At 39.4% G+C, this 20341-nt stretch overlaps 2 protein-coding genes across 2 annotated transcripts; one reads left to right on the top strand and one right to left on the bottom strand.

Annotated features, from left to right (window-relative positions):
* The first annotated feature begins 1412 nt into the window (after nt 1–1412).
* Nucleotides 1413–3254, top strand: cav3 (caveolin 3). Its single transcript, XM_059330017.1, has 2 exons — nt 1413–1529; nt 2913–3254. The coding sequence occupies exons 1-2, from the start codon at nt 1413–1415 to the stop codon at nt 3252–3254; spliced, it is 459 nt and encodes a 152-aa protein (XP_059186000.1).
* Nucleotides 3255–5805: 2551 nt separating this feature from the next.
* On the bottom strand, nt 5806–16841 carry oxtra (oxytocin receptor a). Its single transcript, XM_059330283.1, has 2 exons — nt 15410–16841; nt 5806–7156 (listed from the first exon to the last, which is right to left on the bottom strand). Exons 1-2 carry the CDS (start codon nt 16335–16337, stop codon nt 6903–6905), a joined length of 1182 nt encoding a protein of 393 aa, XP_059186266.1. The 5' UTR covers nt 16338–16841; the 3' UTR covers nt 5806–6902.
* Between the last annotated feature and the right edge of the window lie 3500 nt (nt 16842–20341).

Below are 20341 nucleotides of genomic sequence, written 5' to 3'. Positions count from 1 at the left end.
GGCCCCTTGACCTCTGACCTCAAGATATCAGAATGAAAATTGGTTCTGAGAGTACCCACAAGTCTCCTCTTTACAGACATACCCACTTTGTGCTAAATCCATGGAGAAATTTGTGACAATTTTTATCCATCCTGAGATGGAAATATATCCAAATAAAAATGCTAAATTCATCACAAGAAATGGTGTCAAACCAAAAATTGCTGTAACAAATGGTAAGACATACTTGAGCATCAACATGGACTTTTAATTCATTGATTAATAATATTATAGATTTCTGAGCAGGACACAGAACTTGACACAGAGTACTGAGTTGCATCTCATATTAATCTTCAGTTTTACAGCTTTCAGATAGTGTATACCACTTCTATTTGGCATTTACTGACCTGCTATCTCCCCCTGAAAATCCCCTGCCCCCCAACCCTAATTCTCTATAAAATGTAACAAAACAGTGGTAGAGAAAACCACAGTCATATTGCACCCCAGAATAAATTAACTGCAACTTTAAAGGACAACGAATTACATTTATACAAATAAAGGGTTAGTTATCTCTATTGAAAATTGTATATTTGTACGTAAACTGATGCCATGAGGAAATGTATGAATAACAATGAGTTCAGAAGATGCTGAATATGTTTGTATATGTTGTGGTGAAGGGATGGTGCAAATGAATGGGTGAATGTTTTAATATTGAATGCATTTACACATACAAAAAAACAACAACAAAAAATGTTTTAAAAAAAGGAGAGGTACAGTCAGTTAAGTTAACACCTACTAACCACCTGACTTACAGCATGATGAAAGTGGTGAGTTGAAGATATTGCCTCAGTTTGAAGTGAATCTCCTACTGAATGATAAAATATATTAATAGTTTGAATCTACATTAACATACTGTAATCCTTGTTGACAGTAAGTATACTTCTTGTCTCTGCTCTGTTGTGCAAGTGTTTTTCTTTTCTAATTAAGTTCAACATAGAGTCCACAGAGCAGGAGGGTGTGTTTGTGCTCCCTGCCTCACTCTGTGGTGGAAGTTCGTGCCAGTGTGTAAACCCTGCCCAGTTAGCCCCACAACCCTATGTGAAATGTGACACAACCCTGGGTTCTCCTTTAAGGCATGCCTTTTCTGTCTGTGTGTATTACATTGTGTGTGTGTGTCCACTCTGTGTGTGTGTGTGTGTGTGTGTGTTTGTGTGTTTGTGTGTGTGTGTGTGTGTGTGTGTGTGTGTGTTTGCGTGCAGAGTAGGGGGTCAGGCCTCCATTTTTACCAGGACGTCTGCAGCAGCTGTCCACTGGCATGCCAGCGGGAGCGTCACAGTGGTGATACAGGGGTTCACAAGCGAGGCGACTCCCTGCAGTTTGATCCAGGAAGGTTTACTCTCACCGTCTCCGGCCCGTCCAGGACCAGCAGCCCCACCATGGCTGATCAGTACCAGTACAACACCAACGAGGAGAAGATTGTGAAGGACAGCCACACCAAGGAGATTGATCTAATCAACAGAGATCCAAAGCAGATTAATGAGGACGTGGTGAAGGTATGTGCAGCATGGAGACGCCACCCTGTCACAGAGAGGATTAAGATCATAACCCCTGTATTAGCATGTGTGGAAGCGTGGGGAGAAAATGAATAAAGTGGTTCATAGGAACAAAGACAGGAGAACAGGTTGTCTGGGACATCCTTAAATAGACCAGGAGCTATTCATGTTGCCTGTGCAGAACCAAAAGTTTATTTTGGGAATGGGGTAGAAGAGCGAGAAACTGATACACTGTGCCGCTGTGATTTATTTAGGTTTGACTGCTGTGATTGTTGCCATGTTATCACCACAAAATATTTTCTGCAAGGACAGGACAGGACATACATTTAGATAATACTTTGTTTGACTGAAAGGGGCTCATGTAAACAGAGTCAATGAAGATGGTAAATCATGAGTTATGAGCAGAGCATATGTTTCGTGTCTGCATGGCTCAGTTTGAAGTGATTTACATGCCTGCTCATGTTTTAAACTGGAAGTTTAACCTTAACCTTAATCCCTGTAGTCTGGTCAGGGAGTTACAGTAAATTATACAGTAAGTTGGACATTTACATTTCTCTTACATGTAGTCATGTTCTGCTAACAGCTGTTTTTTTTGTTTTTTTTGCCTTACCTTAAAAATAAAGTAACATAGATTGAAACTTGTTTCTATAATTAGTCAGGGAATATTCTGAGTTAACAGCTGTGCTTGTTCATCTTTTATTTCTAAAGAAAACTGATTGTTCTTTTGCCGAATTTGGCTCCAGCACTCCCTCTGAGAAGCTGAAAGAAGCCAGACCTTGCAGAGAAAATATAAAACAGTTCATGTCCAGCCATTCATTCAGAAGATGATCTCAGGCTCTCTACAGGAAAACGGACAGCGACATGTTACTTCCCATACTGATTGTATCCAGTGGTCTGAGAGAAAAGAAATGAAAAGAAAAGGTTTTAGATGTGCAGTGCTACTGGCTGTCATTACTGAGTTAATTAGCATTTTATGGCTCGGCTTAGAATGCCACAGCAGTTTTCAACGGGAGGTGACACATACTGAAAACAGATTGTACCATTGTACAGTTGCTCCCATGAATTTTAGATGAGGTGAACTTACTAAGAAATGTGTTGCAAAAGAGCTTTTAGAAGTATTTGGCCCCGGCATTAAAAGCCACTTCATAACTTTGACTTTATGGCATAACATTAAGCTTTTTTTCCCCCTATGATGTGCAAAGCACAATTGGTTTCTCTGCATAAATTTGATCCTAACACTCTGCAGCTTTCACAAGCCTAATCTTTACACTTATCATTGTCATGTGCATATTACTGAGGGCCCACAGAGTTCTGGTGGAGGGAGATGGATAAAAGCACTCAGGGGTATGTAGTAATGAAGGCTTCTTTTAATTTTCCTATTAGGTGGACTTTGAGGATGTCATTGCAGAGCCAGACAGTACACACAGTCTGGATGGGGTGTGGAAGCTCAGCTACACCACCTTCACCGTGTCCAAGTACTGGTGCTATCGCATCCTGTCTGCTATCTTCGGCATCCCTGTCGCTCTGCTCTGGGGCTTCCTATTTGCATGCATCTCCTTCTGCCACATCTGGGCTGTGGTTCCCCTCATCAAGAGTTGTCTGATTGAATCGCAGTGCATCAGCCGCATCTACTCCCTCTGCATCCAGACCTTCTGTGATCCCTTCTTCGAATCCCTGGGCAAGATGTGCAGCAGTGTGCGTGTTGCACTGCGCAAAGAAGTCTAAGAACTCACACAGTAGTGTTTATAGTATGACCGGATGAAGTACGGTATCTTTTTATACATCAGAATATCAGTCCTGGCATCTTGCTTACTCCTCCTTCCTTCATAACATGTCGCTCCCCACCCACCCATCCTCAAGCTTTCCGCTCTGAGCCCTGACACGCCCTTGGTGCCTTTTGCCACCAGAAGCTCTGTGACAGCTGCAGCAGGCGGCGTGGTTCTGTGACAGATCTGGCACTCCTGTAGGGCTCAGTGCTCCTCTCTGAGGGAGAAGAGAGCCACCTGCCATGACGTGGATCTGTCCGCCCTCATTTATGTGTATCACAAAAGCCAAAGACAACAGCTACTCATTCACAGCAAATGAAACCAACTCCTCAACACTGCTGCACCTGTGGACAATGCTGCCTGTATGCAATACATTTGGCCATTCTTAAAATACTGTACATTGCTGTGTCTGGTTGTGTTTAACTCTATGTTGAATGAATTGGATCTGACAATCACATATGTAACCTTAACTGAAAAGAAAAAGAAAGGAATTGAAAGTGGTTTCTTTAATGTAATTATTTTGTAATTTGTGATGTCTCTACAGTAACTAATAGAGTTTTTGCTGACTTGTGATGATGTGAGAATGAACCATGAAGATAATGTATTTCTTTGATCAAAGTGTGATTAACTCCTGCACATTTCAGTCCATATGTGCAAAAAGTATGGACCTACTAACAGATGGAGTAAAAGAAAAACCTCTCCATGACCCCCATGTTCCACTGTGTAACTTTAATCGTGCAGAAATATAAAATACTTTTGCTGCTATTGTGCACCTGCAGTGAAGAAAAGAGAATTATAAATGGGCTGTAATTTAAAGACACTTTACAATTGATAAAATTATATAAAATGGATAAAATAAGCATATTACACCCCTGATTCAGTGTTTGATTGAAAGTACATATATATGTATATATAAATATTGTGTGTGTGTGTGTGTGTTATTTCGAGAGGCTTATGAAATACATTTTTAAGATTCACCAAACATCTAAACTGTGTGTCAGTGATATTTTTTGACAAGTAGTGACCTGGAAGCTGTGACTCACTAGGGGTTGCTGTTGTGTACCCTTCATGCACTTCCGTCTGGTATCAGAGACGTGTTATTGATGATTCAGTGTCACCACACCCTTCAGTGTGTTCCTCCTGAGTGACTCATTTTCGTCCTTCATTGCGCTGCTGGAAGATGCACAGTTAGAGTTTATCCGAGCAGAAACATGACACTGTGCTAAAGCATTATTCTGATTAATGAACTGTATTAGCCATTGTAATTAAGGAGCGAGTGATTTATGTGCTAAAACCTCTACAGAGACAGTGAATATGTCGACTAAAACTACAACCAACTCTTCACAAATTCACATCATGTGCTTTTATGTATCTATTTTTTGCCTCCTGCAAATGATTAATTAAATGTGAGCAATTACCAACACACTGTAAACATGAATTACCCTACACATTTACTGGCATCTTTAAGAATGGAAAAATTATTAATAATCTCTGAGCATGATATTTATAGTGAAGCTCTTTGATGTAGCCGGATGAGACTCCACTGATGCATGATTATCTCCTGGAAGGTCACCTTATTATTAACACTATAAGGGGAATAAACTCCCCCAAATTATAACTGTAAAAAATATCATTTTCAATTCATCCTGTAATCCATACAATATTAAAATAAAGTGTGACACACGTGCGTAGGGTCTTTTAATATTCCTGCAATAACTAACCTGTATGAAGCTTGTATTGATAGTTCTCCAGTAATATGTGAAGCTTTAGTTTGTGGAGTCGTACTGTAATATATGAAACATTTTTTTTTCATGCATAATAGTTCACAGATTTTAGGCTTTGGTATTTTGCTGCTACATCTTCTTTCAGACGAATGAAAATATCCAAAATACATATTACGTAAGCTTTTATTGTTATAAACATTTCTCCCAAATGCATTAATGCCTCATTGGCAAATTTAAACATGACATTTCAGAAGACTTTAAATATAAAAAAAATATTGTCTTTAGTTGAGTAATCAGCTGAGGAAGTTTATTTTAATTGTAAAATGAGGTTTTTCTTATAACCTGAGCCCGAAATCTGCACTTCAGTTGCACTTACATTCACCAAACTTTTCTTTGCAATTCCTACCCAACATCTGAAGGTTTTTGCACAGGGGTTTGTTTATAGAACATTTTATTTCTAATTTCCTGGCTGTTGACAGTATTGTCTGATTTATGAAGTGATAGAAAGAGAATTCCCTCTGTAAAAACATTTGACTCTAATATGTCAACAAAATGAAACCTGGATTTATCTGATCAGTTGATCTGTTCAGTTTCTGTTCGGCACATATTTAATGAGATACTGCCTTATTTGCACATTTAAACACAACATTTCCAAATACTTGTATAGTACCAGTACACTTTGTACTTAGAGATAAAACCTGAATCTCAACCTGTCTCACAGTTTGTCACCTAAAATTGAACTTCAGTATTTATTTCAGACATATTGTGTTGGATTGTTTTTATTGTGCAGTTTTTGCTTTAATTCAGGTCACTTTTCATTTTGACAATAAGAATTGATGTGCTATAATTAAAACAACAAAGGTTTATATCCTAAACAGCTCATATATTTGTATAATGAATATAAACACAACTGACAGAACAACAGCCTCAGACTTAATTACGTTTGCAACAAAGAACGCTAGAAGCAAGTCATGGCCAAAGTTTACCTTTATTGTCATTTCCTGCAAGTTTGTAACCATGTCACGCAACTATTGTTGCCCCAAGATACCTCCAGAAACATGCGTCACTTTAGGTCACTCCAGCGGTCTGGACAGTCTCCACATCTCAGCCCAATAATGCATTTTGGAGCTGAACAGGAAGTTCCAAGTTTCAGTGTACTGCCAAAAATGTTCAGGAACTCTGTGACGTTATTGATTCAGGGCTGACAAACATCCCTCTGGAACATTTCCAGACACCTTACCAAGGTTTTCAGGAGGCACTTGGAGCTCTAATGAGCGTCAGCCAGGTGTAAATAATGCGGTCATCTGTACATTTGTGCTGCTTTTCCCTCCTTATGTATTTTTCAAGCTTCTTTTTAAACTTTTACCAGTGACGGCCATGACATCTCACATCGAACAATATCTCAAGTAACAGTTTACATGTAAGCGATCCACTGCAAATGTAACAAAGTGAACAACATTGTACGCAATATTTATAACAGGTGAGTATTTTTATCATAACACAGACAAACAGAATCCACAAGCTTTGCTGGTGACAACAACCGAATCAATTGTGTACGACGTAGGAGGCTGACAGTGCTCCCTCTGCACTGTAAATATGTCAATATACACTGTACATCTCAAACAAGAATGACAAAGAAAAGGATTCAGGTGATCGCTCAGCTTGGTCCGTGATTATCTCGTACGTCTTTATGGATAAAATCTTGCACCCTTCATAATATTCTGTACATTTTTCTATTTCACAATTCCATTTCCACTGTACACTGTAAAGGAATGTAACTAAAAGTTGTTTTTTCCCATAAGGACTTGAACAGCAAGCCTCAGGGCGAGAGGTATCTGACTGAGGGATGCTTTATAGGCGATGGCGAGGAGGAAAGCGGGAGCTCATGTGGTGGAAGTCTGTGTGATGCTCCTCTGGCTGCTCGTGCTCTTGATGGCAAAGGTTGAGGAGTTGCTCTTGTGGCTGGAGTCAAAGTCACGCTCGCAGCGGCACTGGGAGGATTTGAGGTAGCGAGTGGAACAGCACAGAAAGTTCTGCCTGAGATCCTGGAACAGATGACCGGCAAAGCACATGTAGATCCAGGGGTTACAGCAGCTGTTGAGGCTGGCCAGCAGCATGGAGATGATGAAGGGCATGGCTGCAGGAGAGGAAGGAGAAAGAGAAAGAGAAGGAGGAAAGGGAAGTTACTGTACCGTGACGACAACAATGAACCAGCAGCTTGTTTTTCCATTAAAGCTTAGATTCAAATAAGTAAAGGTGTTAGTGGCTGGCTGAATGTTTATCTGCCGTTCTTATCAGAATCCAACATGTGCACACACACATGCGTTTTACTTGTGGTATAAACTTCTGTTTTTTAGCCTTGCTGGTGACATGTTTGTGGGAATGAAAATGTTGGTTGGGTAGTCCATCCACTACAGTCTGCAATATCTTTTTTATTATTTTTTAAGATGGTGCCGGGTGAGTGGACGCCAGTTACAGCTGCTCTCTCTCTTTCCTCTTCTTTAAGTTTATGGTGTGTTTTTTGTGTATTCTTTTATTCTTATTCTGTCTTCTATATCTTTGTGGCTGAATCTTGAGCTGCTGTGACAACTAAATATCCCCACTGCGGAATAAATAAAGTCATATCTTATCTTATCTATCTATAAAAGCAAGAAGCGTCTGTGTGTGTGTGTGTGTGTGTGTGTGTGTGTCTAGGGCATATCTCACTGACCGTTAGTCAGACTGACCTAAGATTTCGTAAGTGGCTTGCGCATGCATGAAGATGTGCATCCTCGATTTTGAAGATTTTTGAATTCATTTTTCAAAATATCATCATTATTTACACAGGACGTGTTGCGGCATTGCACTGTTTCCGATCGGACGCCTTTTAGGGGAGCTCCGCCACATTGTGTGATAGGCCTACACCTGGTCAGTAACCCAATTCGCTGTGGATTTCCATGCCTGACTTATCTCATCTCACCTACAGTCTATTTAGCCTACCTATCTTTCAGAGTTTTAAAGTGCGCTACAAGGTTTGATTTTCCAATAATATTCAAATAGTTTCCGGCGAATATCAATGTTCAATATGTGCTGGATGGTGTGTGTACCTTATGAAAAGTACGTGTTTTATGGCGTTGCAGACGTAGTGGTCTGCATGTAATGTGCAAATTCTGTTATTCGCGATTTGCTACTTAATCTCCCACTATACGAATAAATACTTCCTACAGGCACTGCACTAGTCTTATAAACATTGAAATCATTTTTGGAACAAATTATCTCAAAAGGTTGCATCTCAATTTTGGTGATTCCCTGATTTTTGATCTAGCACCATAATGAGGATGACAATTTTTTTTTTCTTTTTTCGGATTTCTTTGAAGTTTAGAACAGAAATTCATGCCCCAGAGATTGATCAAATGATCTCTCTATAGATCGATTTAGTCATGTCCGCAGGTTTTCCCTCACTCTTATTACTCTGACATGATCTGACCTCTAAAAATGTTTGGGGATGTTCCAGAAGTCACATGAAGAGGCATCATCTCAGTCTTCTGAAGGCCACATAAAGACCAATAGCAAGTTCTCAATCTATTTTCTGCATTTTGGATCAGATTGTATGTAAGGCTGAGAATTTCAATCTCAAGGTACACTATACATAGTTACAGTTACTTACAATTACATTATTTATGAGATGTTCTCATGCTATTAGCATTGATGTTACTGGCAACATTTAATGTATTTGTTACTGCTTTTCTAAAAACACAGTCCCGTTATTATGGCTGACTCCAAAACTCCTCATGTTCTAATTAAATACATTTGCTGATTGGCTGCTTTAAAAATGTTCCAGTGTTTACCTTAAACGTTGGGGTCTCATCAATAATTGTACCCAAGTACTTAAAATTTTACACTATTTCGACCAGCTGGTTGTTGACTGTGACAGGGAGGATATTAACGGTTTCATTGTGTTTTGTTCGTATTATAACTCCTTTTGTTGTGGTCACATTCATTTCTGATCTACTTGGCAAACACCAGTCCTGAAGAACAGTGACCTGGCTAAAATAATTCTCTTCATGTGCTGCATAATTGTTCAGAAGACCAATTCCAGTGTTTAAAACCAAGTTGTCTGAGTAGACCCCATTCATAAAAACTCTTTGTTGGCGGTCAATTAAAAAAACTCCATATCCAATAAATAAGAGCTAAATGATGATTTAAATGAAGAAGCCGATCTAAAAGAATGTCAATTTGTATAGTGTCAATGCATAAAGATCAAGTTTTGTGACAGTTGCAGCTCAAAAGTGAGAAATTAACGTGAAAGAATGTAAATGTCAAAATGTTCCTCAAACAACATTGGGGCAATCTATCACAACAAATAACCAGCAGTGTGGCGCGGTGGATGACATTTGCGCTACGTCACCTACAGCATCCGACTGACATTTGGCAAATGAGGTTCGGATTCATGCAATTGGTTTGTATCCCGTATTTAACCTTGTCTCACTGATTGCTCATCACTCTGTACTCATGCTTTTCTCATGTTGTCTCTAATGACATTTCCTGAGCCCGAACATAATGGCTCAGTGCAAATGATCTCAGCAAGGGCTCGAAAGTCACACACAGGATTAATAAGAACTGATCATTCGACATTAAGGGTTTGATTAATGACACTAAAACATGAGCTAACTGAGTGTAGATCATTTGATTAGCCTCTTTCTGTTGTGTCATAGATTTGATAATCTAATTTTGGGTTAGGGCTGTAGAGTTGTCTTTTAGATATGCAAATAGAAATGGCAGAAAAATGTACCAGATTTTATTTTTAGCAAGAAACCTTCTCTAATACGGACTTTAATCCTGCTGAAAAGGTGGAATACGCCTCATTGGAGACGGTGCAAAAGACCAACTGGTGGTTATTGAGTATTCTTATCAGGGTGGATGAGAGCAGGGCCTGGATCTAATTTGAATAATGGGAGGGGGGACTTTCAAGACTCAGCCTTTACTGAATTAGCACACAGTGTCTTTCACAACAGAATGATGAATCACACTGCAAATGAAAAGGCAGAATGATCATCCCCATGGGTGGTAGATCTGTCTGACTGTCAGAGCAGATACCGGGCAGCCCCGAAAGACTCTTCAGCGAGTCATTAACGAGAACACTTAGTGCTGATTCCTGCTCCCTGGAGGTAAACAAGCACTGCCGTAATCTCATTTTCATTTTAACATTAAGTGATATTTGTGAGAAAAAACAGCTTTAAGAAGTTTTTCTGTATGTGTGATACTGCCTTTTCTTGCTGCTTGTAAAAGCACTACAAATAGGAAGTAACACTTAGAGATTGAACGCTGGGCTTTGTGTCCGTCAAGCACTTAACACAAATCAATAGTGTGAGTCAGAGTCAGAGGGCACCAGGCTCAGCAGGGGGAGATCTTTCTCATCTCACATTTTACTTGGAGCTTGTGTTTGAGTCCGGCTTTAACCTTCAGGTGTTGTTGTCCTTTAAATAATGAAATCTGTCTGGCCGTTCAATGTGAAGTCAGAGACTCCTCTGATGTCACAAAGCGTAGAAGAATGGGACAGTGACATTTCCAAAAATGATATTGATAAGCCTAATGGGGTGCTAAAAATGGTAAACGTCTAATCTGTTAAAGGTCCACGCTCCTTAGCAGTAAATCAGCAGTTTAGGTTTGAAACTTCCAGGGATGAAGCAATTTGGCTCTTTGTTTATGGCCTTAATAATTGGTTTAATGCAGACATTGTAACCAAGCCAAGATTTCATATAGAGTGTGTGCCACGTCACTAGTCCAATTTTGGCTAAAGGAGTAGTTCAGCATTTTGTCTTGGTTAGAGATCTCTCACTCTCAAGTAAATATGATGCTGCAGTGAACAATCCGTAAGTTAAGCTTAGCATAATATAACAAAGACTAACATTTTCTTTTTTCCAATTAACACTTGGAGCACCAAAGGCACTTGCAAATGACAAGTTAGTAGTTGTACAAACTATAAACCATACTTGTATCTAATTTTTGCCTCTTAGATAGGACATGCACGGTTGCCCATAAAGTTGGAATTAAATATTTTTTTTATCTCTTTCCATGAAATTTTTGTGACAATTTATTATTGGCAGATAAAGTATCTTCTCAAAACTTTATCAATCAATCAATCTCTTCCAAACATATCACAATGAAAATAAAACCAAAATTAACAGAGGATTGTGTCTGAAAACAAAATTATTCCAACTTTATGGGCGACCTTGTGCTTTAATGTTCAAAACAACATTTTTTCTCATGTCTGTCTGTATACCCAGTTCGGTCTCACTCCTAACTCCTCAGATAGCAACACTTTGTCACAGCCCTCAGCGTGTGATCTCAATGCATGAAGCACCCTTTAGTGTCTGCATGAGACACACTGGCCTTTCCATTAAGTCCAATGTATACCCATGCACAGCAACATTACACGCTTAGAGTAACAAATGTACTACAAAGTACTAGAAGGTCTGCCATGGCCGTGACTGGTGGTGAATGGGTCAAACAAACCTCCTTTTTCCCAGGAGACCAGTGTTCATATTTGTGTGAAACCAAGAGTCAATGTTGCGAAGTACTTGTTTTTAAGCCCAACCCTGTTTTACTCCAACCTTAGTCAAGTGGTTTTACTGCTTCAATTATCTGCTTCCTCAAGAGCCACCATGCATGTTACTAGTGCAAAGTGACACACCATCCCTGACACATACAAAGCTGATGCAAAGAGGTACCTGGTGAGTCAGTTTCACATTTTGTGGCCATGACAAAGCACTGGTATCTGACAGTGTGGGATGAGAGTTCTACTGGGGGGCAATATCAATAAAATTAGTTGTTTAATCACTTTCTGATTCAGCCAGCTGTCAAAAAAACAACTGTGTTGTCTTATTTCACAGTTTTGTGGTTGGTAGGCACTCCAGACACCCAGATGTATGGATACAGGCACTGCAAACATTGAGTTTTCATATGTCTCCTACAGTGGTGGAAAGTAACTAGATACATTTACTCAAGTACTGCACTTAAGTACAATTTTGAGGTACATGTACTTTACTTGAGTATTTCCATTTAATGTAAGTTAATAGTCCACTACATTTTGAGGCAAATATTGTACTTGTTACTCCACTACATTTAGCTGAGAGCTTTAGTTACTTCTCAGGTCGATATTTTTTTAAAAATTAAACCTTATATTAACAGTATATATATAAAACAGTATATTAAGTGGTTAAAATGAGCCCTATCTTTACAAAAATTAAAACCCTTCTTACATGAATGCAGCAATACAAATAATCTTATAAAATATAGTACATTCTGCTTAACAAGTACTTTTACTTTTGATATGTTAAGTACATTTTGATGCTGATACTTTTGTACTTTTACTTAAGTAAGTTTTAAATCCAGGACTTTTACTTGTCGTGGAGTAAGTCTGCAGTCTGGTATTAGCACTTTCACTGAAGTAAGTGATCTCAATACTTTTTCCAACACTGGTTTCCTATAAGATTTCCTTACGATAAGCATATTTTTTCTATTTACTATTAGCTAAAGTTTACTAATTAAACTATTTAAGTGTACAAACCAGAATGTGCAGTTTAATGTGGAGCCATGTGCTGAACTGTTTGTTGGCCAGGTAACTAGAAACAGTCAACATCTGAGAAAGTGAGAAATATCTCTAGACGGAGACAGGCCAACTTCTCTTCTAATGCCTGACAAGAAAGTGAATAAACATATTTTTCAAAATGTCACTCTAAGAACTTTGACAACTTATGCACTGTGTTGTTAATTGTTTGGAGGGATTACTGTAGTAATGGGGGAACAAGGTGGGTAAAGTGTGTAGTACATCCTATACAAGAGCGGCCTTTTAAAGACAGACAGTGACCTTAAAGTTAGAAACCTCCACTTGTGTTGAAACGTCAGCTTGATTGATGGTACAAATTGGTCAAAAGGATTTTTATTAGTTGAATCTCAGAGGAAAACAAGGCAATCATTTCCGATGGCATGCTGAAACAATAGACGTTTTTACTGCATGGGAAAATGACCATGAGTCCTCTATTAATGTTTTGTTCCCCATAAGTTTAATATAACATGTTGAGGACAGAGTACATGCCATGTCAGGATAATACAGGTAATTATATGGAATGACTTGTGTAATATTAACTTAGTTATATATCTGCTGCTATCTAAATATTTGCTCTGTCAGCAGGTTAGCTCATATAGGAAGGTTACACACTAATAATGAGTTTCACTGCCTGCTAATCTTTCAATACAACACAAACAGATTTAGAGGTAAAAAACCTGATCCAGTCAGCCCTCAATTAAAATTCAAAACACATAAATACAACTTGGACTCTTTTTCAAAGTGACTACATTAACTACAGTTACCAACAATTAACTACAGCTACAAAATATTCCTAATAACCTTTTGTTTCCTGGTTTGCTGAAACACAAGTTTGCAGTGTAGCAGTTCTTCCCTCAGTAAAGGGCTTTCTGTTCTGTGTGTTCTGGGCTCACTTTGTGACGATGACTCTAATGGACACTTTATCTGCACACACAGGTGACACTCCAGCATATCTTTTGTACACAAACACTGGCACGTGTCACTGCCAATTTTAGCCGTTCTAAGCACTGTTCACGTGGAAGACAGCCATCAGACGTCAGCCTCCTCCCTGCACCGAGGCCTGGCTCCACCACAGAAAATGAATCAATCATTTTCTTTTCCATTCAAGGACCGCAGTGCTTCTGTTGCTCTTTTTCTGGCTACTTTGAATATCGATGTCAGGTGCAGCGTCAGAGCCAATTATGGCCATATAGATCCTCAGAGCTGAAAAACTGAATGGCAGCTATAGTGTCTTCTGCAAATGTTTAGCACCAAAGTGTAAACAGAGGGAACAATGCAGCTTGAGGAGGCTGACAGAGACACAGAATCAGTCAGCTGGAACGTTGTATTCAAACCCACAGAAGCACAAGAACAGACCCAGGCCTGAAACACCAAAGATTGTTTACTCTCTATTCATATAGACATCCTGACATTATTATCTTATTTTTAGCATGTAGGTAGGCTATACAGTTTATTTTATTTTAGTCTGCGAAGCAAATATTGGAGGAAATACCAGAACAGAAAGTTAAAAGGGATGGGAACTACTTGGAAAACAAGTTATGTATATTTTCTTTGAGGGAATGCAGACATATTATTCTGCAAAGCCTTCAAATTAGAAGCTCCAATTAGATTAACTCTTCATTTTTCCTGTACACAAATTCCCTGACACAACAAACAAATTAAAGCTGCTAAACACATCTTTACTTTTCACAAGTATGCGAGTGTGCCTTTTCTTGTCTAAATGTAATGAAATAATGAAATGATGCCCAATGCAAATACATTGTCATGTCAAATTGGCATATTAAATGTGTGTGTGTTGTTATATGGGTGTGGCCACGGCCCAGTGGATCGATGAATATAGGAATCGTTTATAGTGCTTATTGGCCTATTGTGGTGAAATGTCAACGACGCACTCCAACGTGCCCCACAGACACAAATAAAAGCTGCTTGGCGCGTGGTTGCGCACACTAATCTGATTAATGATTAACCGTCAGTCAGTCTCTGCAGCTTGAGGAGGGTCAGGGAGGAAACTTGGGAAATTCTGTGTGCAGCTTTTTGCACTTTAAAAGCCCTATCATTATGTGTTCTAACCACACTGAGCAGTTGTGGCATATCATTATACAGAAGCTAACAATCTGACACATTAGAAAAGCAAAGTACAGTTTTCCTGTTGATGTAAATGACCTAACAGCATCAGAAAACGTGTCAGTCAATTTGGAAATGACAGCATGTTCTAATAATGTGTTTCAAACTTGGGTGGTGAGGACACAGTGGCTGTGTTTTGATAAATGTGCATTGTGGAGATATTGTTCCATTAAAATTAGTAATTATGACGCACACGAAGCAATTCCAAGCGTTTGTTTTTAGCAGACACTTTCCAAAATTGTACGTTTTTGCTTTTACTTTTCATTAAGGGTCAAAACTCATTGATCAATCAGCTCATTCAAGAAAACTCCGCACCGCACCCTGGTTTTGTTCAGAACCGGGCTCTCTATGAGTCAGCCCTATAACCCCTGCAGTGCCCGGCCCTTCCGGATGACGAAAACAGAATAAAAACATCTCAAAATGTTTTTCAGTTTTCTTCAAAAAGATACATAAGAGCCTGCACACTCGTGCGTAAAGAGCATGATGCGCGCAGCAGGAGAGATGGGGCATCTTCATTCCTCTCCATTGCGCGATGGGGAAATGCGCAAAGGCATGGTGGGAAGATGGGTAATGTGTTAGTGTTTCAAACTGTTTCAGATGCGTAATGACATTATGAGAACACCAGCCTTTGCGCAGCATTGGCGCGCACTCAGTATCCAATTTTAAAATTCAACCTACCCTCACGGGGCGCTGCTGGATCCCACGCAGACCACATCTGGACAGAGAAAAAGGGGGTCCAGCAGACGATATAAGCCACGACGATGACAAAAGTCATTTTCACCGTGGTGATCTTCGCCTTGGAGATGAGCTTCACGCTGCTCACGCGGGCCAGTGTGTTGCATTTGGAGGCTTTGGGCGTCAGGCTGATGCACTGCTCCCTCCTGGTTTTCAGTTTAAAGTTCTGCCATATTTTGAAGCTTATCAGCCCGTAGCAGATGCTCAGTATCGCCACTGGAATGATATATATGGTGAGGCTGATCCATGTGATGTACGCTTTGGCACCCCAAGGCTTAACGAAGTCGCCCCAGCAGTCATACACTCCTGAACCGGCAGAGCCCACCTCGATCAGGGAGAAAATGAACATTTGCGGGATACTGAAAATCAGGCTCAGGACCCAGGAGAAGATCACATAAATACGGTCTTTTCTTCTGTGCAAGGAACGAAGAGGCTGACAGATCGCCAAACACCTGTCAACCGACATCAAAACTAACATGTAAGTGGAGGCGAACATCCCAACAACCTGTAGGTATTTCACCAACCTGCACAGAATGTCCGGTCCATAGAAACGAAAGGTAATGTCCCAGATAAGTTGAGGGAGAACTTGAAATATCGCCACAACTAGATCGGCGATGCTCAGGTGCTTCATGAAGTAATACATGCGCGACTGGCTGTGCTTGGTGGTGTGGATGGCCAGCAGGACGCACAGGTTCCCCGCCAGCGCCAGAAACAGCACCAGAGCGAGCACAGTCACCTCCACCTTCGCCACCTCTTCATTCCTCTTCAGAGGGTTCGACTGGTTTAACCAACCGGTCCCGTTAACGAGACTTGAGTTCCGCCAGGATTCGTTAAATTGCCAAAAGTCACTTTCGTTTGAAATACTCTCCATTGTCGCAGTCTGGTCCTCTGCAGATGCGTCAGGGTTGTGCAGTCATGCAATGACTGGAGCAGTCACTTAAAGGCTCTTTAGGTGACTAAGTCCTCCTTGTGTCCTCACAGGTGTCAAGACGAGGGGTGAGCTCTGATGCGGCTCAGAACATGGTCCTTAAGTCATCAACAATCAGTCTCCCATGCTTTTCAAAAACTGAATACGCCTACTTCTAGGGTGAAATATTTTGCCAAATGTGGGCGCAAAAGAAAAGTAAACTTAAGAAAATCTACAACATGGACCTACAAGGTAGCAAAACTAGGGTCTAAAATAATGAGTACACTTACATTACAAAGGAAATTATCCAAACCCCAAATCCAAACAACTGTGGTCGAGAAAAAAATACATATATTTACATTAAGAATCAAAATCAAAGTCTGGAAAATAAAATAAAAAATCAAGAAAAAAAATCAACAGAAATTGAATGCTCCAACGTCATGTCTGGTAAGAATGGAAATGACCAGCACAACAGCCCTCCAGCCCGTTATATCTGTCCCCGGTTCAGTCTGTGATAACAATAAACAGTCTCACCCTTCACCGCCACAAGGGGGCGATGTGAGCCATTCATCAGTCCTCCCTCTTCACTGCATGAACCCCCAGATCTGCCCTGCACCTCATCTTGTCAGGTACTGTAGGATAAAGTGTGAAATTACACAGCTGTGTAGTCCAGATTGAAGAGAAAGCAATTGCTGCACAGTGAAGTGGAAAAATATATAAAATATATTTAAATATTTTAAATATATTTAAAAATTTTATATATATTTATATATATTATATATATAAAATGTGTGTGTGTGTGTGTGTGTGTGTGTGTGTGTGTGTGTGTGTGTGTATTGTATTATTTATATATATTATATACTATATATATACAGTTGTCATTATAAGATATTTTTATTGTGCAAAAATCTGGAGAGCAAATGAGATTAAACATTTTGCTGGATACTTAAATATATCCAGTATGTAATCTGACCTCAATATTTGATAATTAAACAGTAATAAATAACAAATAATAATTTATGAACTCCCACTGAGAGACTAAATTAAAATGCTCAAGGTCTAAAAAAAGTAAGTAAAGAAAAAAAAAAAAGGAAAAAAGTAAAAGTAAAAAGTAAATGCATTTTACAGAGTGACATCACCAAGGAAACACCCTCCCACTGATTATGAACAGGAGGATGAGTTTGCTGGCACATAATATTGGGATATTTTATAGCTCTGAAGCTCTGAGACTGGGAAAAGCTCTGCACATGCTCCATGTTTACACTCACTGCTGTCAACTGTCCATATCAAAAGACATCTTGGTCTGCATTCATGAGTCGGTTGCTTAAGGGGAAACCTTGTTGATGTGTTGAGGATTGAAGCAAACAATCAGAGAAGACATGAATAACAGTTTGTTTGAGTTGATGTTTTCTTTAATGACACGAGGGAGAACGCCTCCCAGTGTTTTTGTTTGCTCATTATATTGCACTGATGGTCACTGGGTTACTGTAGAAGACAAGTGAAAATGATAACCTCTCATACACATGATAAAAAATTAAACAAACTTGCTGTTAAAATTTTACTGGCAGCGTTGTGTGACATCCATGTTAATGTCAATGTGCTACATTCCAGCAATTCCTCACAACACACACTTCTTCCGTGTTCCCATTTGTGTTGCCAAGTGCAGTGCTCAACTTGGATTTTTTGCTTTTCCATTAGAAAAAGCTCACATATTTTTTATTCTTAATGGTCTCTCTTATAGTGGGGCGGATTAGCTCAATATTTTACAACAATCGTTCACTTTGTGATAAAAGCATGAAATTTGGTAGATGTGTTGGTGAATATGTTTCGAACAAATCTGGATATCGGGCCACCTCAAAAGCGCCCCCTAGTGGCCGTGGCAGGCATTTGTTATACGAATAAATCAATGATGAATAAAAACTGCCCTTTTAATAATACCAACTGGTGATGAATTGTATATTGTTGGAAAGCCTGATTAGTCACCTTTACAACGAGGTACAGCTTGTAAGGATCGTGCATTCATGGAATGAGCAACGGGGCTAAACGTGTGGGTCGCACCCCCAAAAATGTGCATCCCCTGTGTAGTGGGGCAGATTAGTTGAACAATCGTTCATTTTGTGATAAAAGCATCAAATTTGGTACACTCATTGCTGAATACATGTTTAATGAATCTGGATATTGGGCCATCGCAAAAAAAATTCTGATGGCTGTGGCGGCCATTTTTTAAAATGGCCATTTAAAAGCGGACATTTTTAAAAATGGCCGCCGGTGGTTACTGGCGAGGAATGCTTTGCCTACCCTTCAGCTGCTGTTTCATGTTTTCAGCACCACAAATATAATTTAGAGACATGTTAAAGTGACAAAAGCTTTATTACAGTCTAATAGAAAAGAACATTAACTTTGTATAACATTTTATTAGGTCTTGATATTCCCATTCACAGGCTACGGCCTCCTCTTTGGCTTGTATTCTTCTGTTGCTCCTTAAAAAGAAAAAATAATTTTCAATATTGTATGACCTGCAACAATAAAAACAAAGCACATTTAGACAGAGAAAAAAATCATACATTTTAAAAATTCTACTAGGGTTACTTGTAGCAGGTTACTCTTTCTGGCAAAATCCTTGTACTGAGGTGTGTGACTTAGTCAGGCGGCTTAGCCAAATAAAGGGGACACGCCGGACAAAAGCAACACATTTTTTCCACATACTCTCTATCATTATAGGTTTCAATTTTTAGTAGGAGCCACTTCATCAAGATTGCGGTGATGGCAGCCATATAAAGTCTATGAGAAATGCTATATCTTCCAAGCCACTTAGAAGGTCAATCTTGGTGTCAAAATATACATTTTCTGGGTCCAGGAATCATTTAAAGCTATTGAGAATATCACTAGAAGATTATTTGATCAAATAGATATGTTCATTTTCACTCAGACTGGGCAACTCGCTTCAAGTGCTGCAGCAGGGAATCCTGAGTTGAAACTGTTTGGAATCAATGTTCACGGGAGAGTGTGGCTAAGCTGCCATGTACACTGCTCAAAAAAATCAAGGGTACGCTTTCATCTCATGTCAGATCTTGATCAACAAATTATTTACAGTGAGTCATCCAGTGATATTCTAAATAGCTTTAAATGATTCTTTGACCCAGAAAATGTATATTTTGACACCAAGATTGACCTTCTAAGTGGCTTGGAAGATATATTGGTTCTCATAGACTTATGGCTTATGGCTTATATGGCTGCCATCTCCGATCTGCAATCTTGATGAAGTGGCTCCTACCAAAAGTTGAAACCTATAGTGATAGAGAGCATGTGGAAAAATGTTGGTGCTTTTGTCCGGCGTGTCCCCTTTCTTCTCAAATCTGGTCCTAAGCTGCCTGACTAACTGTGATGGAGTTATAAAATACATTTAAAAAAAAAGAAAAAAAGAACCACATGGGCAAAGGAGACATTACATATAGTGTGTGTGTGTGTGTGTGTGTGTGTGTGTGTGTGTGCCTGTGTGTGTGTGTGTGTGTGTGTGTGTGTGTGTGTGTGCAGAGAGGGATGTCCACATTCCACAGGACATAATTTAACAGTGTCTTATTAAGCTTTCACACCCAACAGCCACTGATACATGTTCCAAGCTAACTAGCTAGCTTAAGTACCTATTTTTGCTATCTTGCTAATTTACTTTTCCGCCAAGGCCCATGATGATTGTTTTTCTCTTTAGCCTTTATGATGTTCATAGCATATTTTATTCATAATTATAACAGGTGAAATAAAATATTTAGACATACCTTGATGGACAGTCCACTGCACTGCTTGTCCCAGGAAGCAAATGCTAGCTAGCTCATTTGCTAGCTAGCTCGATGGCTAGCCCGATTGTGGTGGGGCAGGAAAAATAACTGAAATAATATAATAACTGAGTGTCTAACTGGATTTTTGTTAATTTAATATGTTTATTTACATTTTTTAATTTACGTTCGTATATT

The sequence above is a fragment of the Centropristis striata genome, chromosome 3, assembly GCF_030273125.1.
Source record: "Centropristis striata isolate RG_2023a ecotype Rhode Island chromosome 3, C.striata_1.0, whole genome shotgun sequence".
Taxonomy (NCBI): domain Eukaryota; kingdom Metazoa; phylum Chordata; class Actinopteri; order Perciformes; family Serranidae; genus Centropristis; species Centropristis striata.
Note: the sequence above shows the minus strand (reverse complement) of the source record. Positions and strands in the feature narration are given on the sequence as shown.